Here is a 5889-nt window from a genome sequence, read left to right on the forward strand (position 1 = left end):
CACACACACACACACACACACACACACACACACACACACACACACACACACACACACACACACACACACACACACACACAAAGCAACACAGAAGGCCTAAATTATATTTCCTTTATCTGGCTTCCTTCCTTTTGTTCCCTCCTTTCTTCCCGTTTATCACGGGGCTTTGTAAATGCACAGATGCACCATAATTCACTGGCCTTAACTATCCCTCCACCCCACCTTTCCCTGCTTCACACTCAGCCCAAATCCAGAAAAATAGCTTTCATTACGGCTGCGTGACTAAAGGGCACATTCGTCAATGTGGCATGGTCTCTATCTACTGATGCCTTCTGCAGTCTAACCCACCCGCTGGCAGTTGAGCATGTGCATGGCCCCTCCTTTCTTCTCGTCTTGGGGGGGCTCTCCAGCCTTCGGTATTATTATTCTTCGTCCTCACCGTTTGCTCCATTGACTGCCCTTCCCATGCGGACCTCGAGCGCTAATGTCTTGCTACCTGTCCTGCTTTCTCACACAGCGAGAAGGGTATAGTTCTCCTCCTGTGGGAGGGGAGTGGGTGTTGATGGGTAGGGGCTGGCTTTTGCTCATTTCTTCCTTCACTCTGTCTTCCACAGGGAGAGGAGGACGTGGTGGTGGGAGAGGCGACCCAGGAAGATGAATCAAGCATTCTGACCATTCATGATGTGACTCGGGCTCACGCCGGTTTGTACCAGTGTACAGCCAGTAATGGCATAGCGCTCCCTGCCAGTGTGAACGTGCAGCTCGTTGTACAGTGTAAGTTTGTAATGTTCTATTTTCAGTGTCAGAATAAACTCTAAAATATACATGTGATGTTTTCACGTTTATATAAACACGCATGTATTAACACTGCATTTAATTTACTGCAGGAGTCAGAGCTCAGTATTTAATAATCTTTGTTCTATCCGCCACTCAGAAAACCAGCGAGCTTCCTATAAATCTGTTGAGCTCAGTAACCAGAATAATACTGTCTTCCATTCATACTCTGAAGTTGGAATTTTCAAAATTCAAGAAAAGAAAAGTCAAAAAACATCTCACCAAGAATTCAACTTGTAAAATTGAAAAGTCCTCATCATCCTTGACCTTTAACTTCAACGTGACTGCCTTGAGCGTGAAAGGTATAAGGATATCTGCAGTGAAAAACTTCATTTTTCTTCTTTTGGCTAAATTGATCACATAGGAAACATAGTGCCACTGTGTTTGATTACAAAAATGCTGATAAGTAAATGTTGAATGTATTGTTGGTCACTGAGTTCAACAAGTCTTACTGTCTTTTCCAGCTTGCAACTAGAATGTGGTGAAGTTGTGTTTTCCAGGAAACAAAAACACTTTGCTCAGCTGAAGTCACACTCAATACATAGATCATTATCTTAAGAAGTAGAATGAAATGATTTATTCAACTGAGGGTATAGGCTGTTTTACCACAGGTGTCCACCATCATGAGGAGATGTTTTATGCAAAAACTATCAGTTTTGTCAAAAAAAAAAGACTTACCGTATTTATTCAAGTATAATACGTAAAATTAAATTCATAAAATCATCCATAAAGTTGGGGGTAGTACTATACTCGGATAAATACTTTTACTTATGTATTTTAACTGAAATATCGGCTTCATTCACAAAATGCCTGAGTCCGGAAATGAGACCGCGTCGTAAAAAGCAGTTGAAACGAGCTTACCTCTGACACTCCTCCATGCTTCAGAGCGAGATAATAACAGATCCAACAGGCGACATGATGTGAAAAAAAGTTGAAAAAGGTAGTCCTGCACCTTAGTAATGATAACGAACCAATGACATTAGCGTGTGACCGGGCCGCTCCTCGAACAACAACAAACACATGTTCGTCTGTAATGGCTGCCATCTACCAGTGTTCTGAAAAAGTTTGTATCCTTGAAAAAATGTTTCCCCACCAGAGGGGGCGCTCGCGAGTAGGAAGTAATCTGCTTTTCCCCCACAAGATGGCCCAAATCTCATGTGAAGTCTCTGACTTTTGTGTTGGCACATCCTGGTGGACTATGTGTAAAATGCCAGAATTCATAAGATGCTGCTACAGCTGATATACTGTATATTTGTTGTCAAAATACCTTTTAGTACAYATGTTGTTAAAATAAAATGAACAGTCCAATGATCATTTTACTGATGTGTATAAAGACTGCAAAGGCTGAAAAATCTTGAAGTCTGTGTGAAATTGGAGGTAGTTTGAGAATTAACTTTTTTATGCTTTTTAGGCTCAAAAAAGTGGGGGGGGGGGGGTCGTATTATACACGAATAAATACGGTAATTGATTATTTTTGTGTGGTGATGATTTAACACATTCAGATCAGTGTTGAGTTTGTACTAGTGCCTGGTTTAATGAATTACATTCTTACTGATGCCTCCTTTCTTTTTGTGCAAGGCCGCCATGTCAGCTATTGAGGTCAAGGCATGTTGGGAAACTCTAATTTTCCAAGCTGGAATTCCAACTTTAACTGTTTTTGTTTCTGATTTTGAGTTCAGAAACTCTGACTCTGTAAAATGGGGAATGCACCAAAAGTCTTGTCATCTTTCTGCTTTCTGCTTTGTGTTTTTATGCAACTGTTTTTGTCTTAAGTCAAACCTGGAGTTCAAAAAGGCCCCCAGTGGAGGAAGATTGCGAGTAGAGGCGATGGCACCACTACAGCTGAACTGGTCTGTCAGGCGGAGGGCATTCCCCGTGTCGACTTCTCCTGGGAAAAAAACGGAGTACTCATGGATTTGGCAAACCCCAGGTCAGAAAGCAGTCGTTTGCATTTATGTTATTAGTTTTGGTGCTGCTGTCAGCATTACATATTGATGAAGCCACGTTATTAGATTAGGTTTTCCCCCAAATGTAATTTATTAGTTTTGCTTTTTTTCTTGTTATTTCGCCAAGCTTAAGTGGATTTTCTACTTTCACAGTGCCTGCTGTCTGTCTTTTCAATATTATTCTTTTCCTCTTTGTGTGTATGTGTGTGTTTGTGTGTGTGTGTTTGTGTGTGTGTGTGTGTGTGTGTGTGTGTGTTTGTGTGTGTGTGTGTGTGTGTGTGTGTGTGTGTGTGTGTGTGTGTGTGTGTGTGTGTGTGTGTGTGTGTGTGTGTGTGTGTGTGTGTGTGNGTGTGTGTGTGTGTGTGTGTGTGTGTGTGTGTGTGTGTGTGTGTGCACGGGGTTATGAACGTTCATGCTGCAGGTATGAGGAGAGGACAGTGAAGGAGGGCTCCTTCCACACCAGCACACTGCGAGTGGTAAATGTGAGTGCAACTCTGGACTACGCTGTCTTCAGCTGCATCGCTCGCAACTCACTCGGGGAAGACAAGTTAGACATCCAACTCGTCAGCACAAGTACTGTATCTGCATACATTTCCATTTTTTTGCATGGGTGTGTGTTTTTCTGGGGGACTGTGGTTCCTCTCCAGTGGCAACCTCAGTTGGTGTCTTAAAAAAAACTTTCACTGCCAAAAATTCAGCTTCTTAGGAACCCAGAAAACCTCGTTTAATTTTCCTGAATTATTTTTGGAATAATCTGTTTTCTTAAAGACTTGTGTTTTCTACAAACACTTTATCCTTCAGTTTACTTAATATTGCTTTGGACGTCTGCCAAGCACAAACCATACGATTCCCAGAGAGGATTTTTAAAAGAATGGAATGAAGTAAATCCAGATACAAACAATAAAAAAGTGATCGCCTCCTACTAGTATATCATTGACCATTTCTTGTTGGTGTGGGGCAGTGTAGTGGGGTGTTCACCTCTCTAACTTGTGTTTTTAGGCTTTTGGAGTGCAACTTTTTCTTCTCTTTCATAAATAAAAAGGTTTTCTTTGTTTCCCACTGAAGTGGAATGTCAAGGGAAAAGGTTGTGTGCAAAGCTAATCGTCTACAGCAGTGTTTCCCAAAGTTGGGGTCGGGACCCAGAGTGGGGTCCCGAAACATTAAGGTGGGGTCCTGAAAAGATTTTCTGAACTAATTACATTTTTTGCCATAGTTGTTACAAAGGAGTGAGGTTAGTATATTTAAAATGGATAAATGTAGCATAATAAATATTGTTACTATGCCCACGTTTAGTTGGCCTGAAACAAATGTTTGGAGGCACTCTTCTACTGTTTTGTACTATTTTGTGGGTCAAAAGCTGAAACGTTTGGGAACCACTGCACTTTGATTCCCAAAGTTGGGCTTGGGACCCAAYTATGGGTCATGAAGCACCTTGTATAATCTCCAGAAATCAATTTAAAGGGACTAAAATAATTGCTGATGTAATATTTTCCCTATATTTATTACAAAAACACAAAATAAGTAAAAATAAGTATTTCTATTTGTGTATAAGCGGTTTAGATTGTCAAAAAGCCTGTGTTTTTAGGGTTATTAATGAAGTTCGTGTACTCAGACCAGTAATATTTGGGGTCACAAGTTTTTGCCATGAATATTTTGTGGGTCAGAAGACAAAAGGTTTGGGAACCACTGGTCTACAGAATATGGAACAGGAGTTTTATGGACTAAGGTGTTGGGAATGTTGAGAATATTGTTTGAGAAGGATGGTTGTGGACAGGGAATATCTGGGCCAGCCTAGGCCCGGATGTATGAGTGTGTCTGCAAGTTGAGAGTGGGACAGACTTTGTGGCATGTGAATAGATACGTTGAATAAAATAAACCAGAAAAGACAAACTTAGGTTTTTCATGTTATGTATTGGGTCTGTTCTAAAAAAGTGCAACGCTGTTCAGATGTCAACCAATGCTCTCGAGTTTTTGTCCTCTGTCTTAAGTGGTGGGCACAGTTCCCCTAAAACACTAAAGCCCTAATAGGGGAACTAATTCCCTGATTAGTGCTTTAGGGATTTTGCTCATTTTAAAATTAGTGGATTAGCACTTGCTAAATTTATAGGTTAAATTTAGAAGCACTAACTGAGGTCTATAAATGTTATTGGTCAATGTTAATGTTAACAGCTGAGGGTGAAAGCTGTCAATCATTTTGTTCATATGTGTGTCATTTATCCACCAGGTGACAATATACTGTATTAACTCAAATACAGCTGAGGAATGTCAATGATAAGTCATAAGAGAGCAACATGACAACATGTGACTCGTTGTCTGTTGAAGAATGTTCATAGGTTGACTGTTATTTTAGTGCTTTAGAATCAGCATTCGCCAAAACTTTCAGTGCATTAGTGCTTTAGAATTAGGGGACCTAAATATTTGAGTTAGTGTTTTAGGGCTAGTGGAACTAATTTTTAGATTAGTGCTGCCCACCACTGGTCTTTTGGTTAATGTTTACATGCTCTCCATCAGGGGTGCCCAAACATTTTCACTGAGAGGGCCAAAATTAAAATCATTCTGGGGACCAAATGTAGTAATAGATTACATGAAATGCAAATATTTCTTAAGTAAAAATTGTTTTATTTTTATGAATAAGCTAGCAGCCGGTGCAGTTGCTCATATTTTTTTTCAGCCCATGGACATGGAGAAAATTCGACATATGCTCATGCAGCAAAGGCTCATGGGACTTTTCACAAATTAAAATTTGAGTATATGTGGTATAAGTGTGGTATGAGTATAAGGTGTGCAAATCTACATGTGTGCTTAAATCTAATCTAAATGTCTCCTGTAGTTACTTGTATTTTATGTTTAATTTTAACATAATTCAAAGATAAAGTGATTACCATGAGTAAAGACTATCTGACTTCAGCTCCTTGTACCTATAGTTGGACCAATGGCCGAAAAGTGGAGATATATTGTATAGGACAGGAGTTTACAGGTGCTGGTCATAAAATTAGAATATCATGAAAAAGTAGATTTATTTCAGTAATTCCATTTAAAAAGTGAAACTTGTATATTATATTCATACATTACATACAAACTCATATATTTCAAATGTTTATTTCGTTTA

General features: G+C 39.7%; 1 protein-coding gene across 1 annotated transcript in view; it reads left to right on the forward strand.

The window, feature by feature from the left end:
* Positions 1 to 5889, forward strand: part of nphs1 (NPHS1 adhesion molecule, nephrin) — an 81412-nt gene that overhangs the window by 60570 nt on the left and 14953 nt on the right. Inside the window, exons 18-20 of the mRNA XM_014008699.1 lie at positions 615 to 774; positions 2608 to 2764; positions 3202 to 3353. Of these exons, the coding sequence (XP_013864153.1) occupies positions 615 to 774; positions 2608 to 2764; positions 3202 to 3353 (469 nt within the window). The remainder of the gene's footprint in view (positions 1 to 614; positions 775 to 2607; positions 2765 to 3201; positions 3354 to 5889) is intronic.

This window comes from Austrofundulus limnaeus, unplaced genomic scaffold, assembly GCF_001266775.1.
Source record: "Austrofundulus limnaeus strain Quisiro unplaced genomic scaffold, Austrofundulus_limnaeus-1.0 Scaffold52, whole genome shotgun sequence".
NCBI lineage: Eukaryota > Metazoa > Chordata > Actinopteri > Cyprinodontiformes > Rivulidae > Austrofundulus > Austrofundulus limnaeus.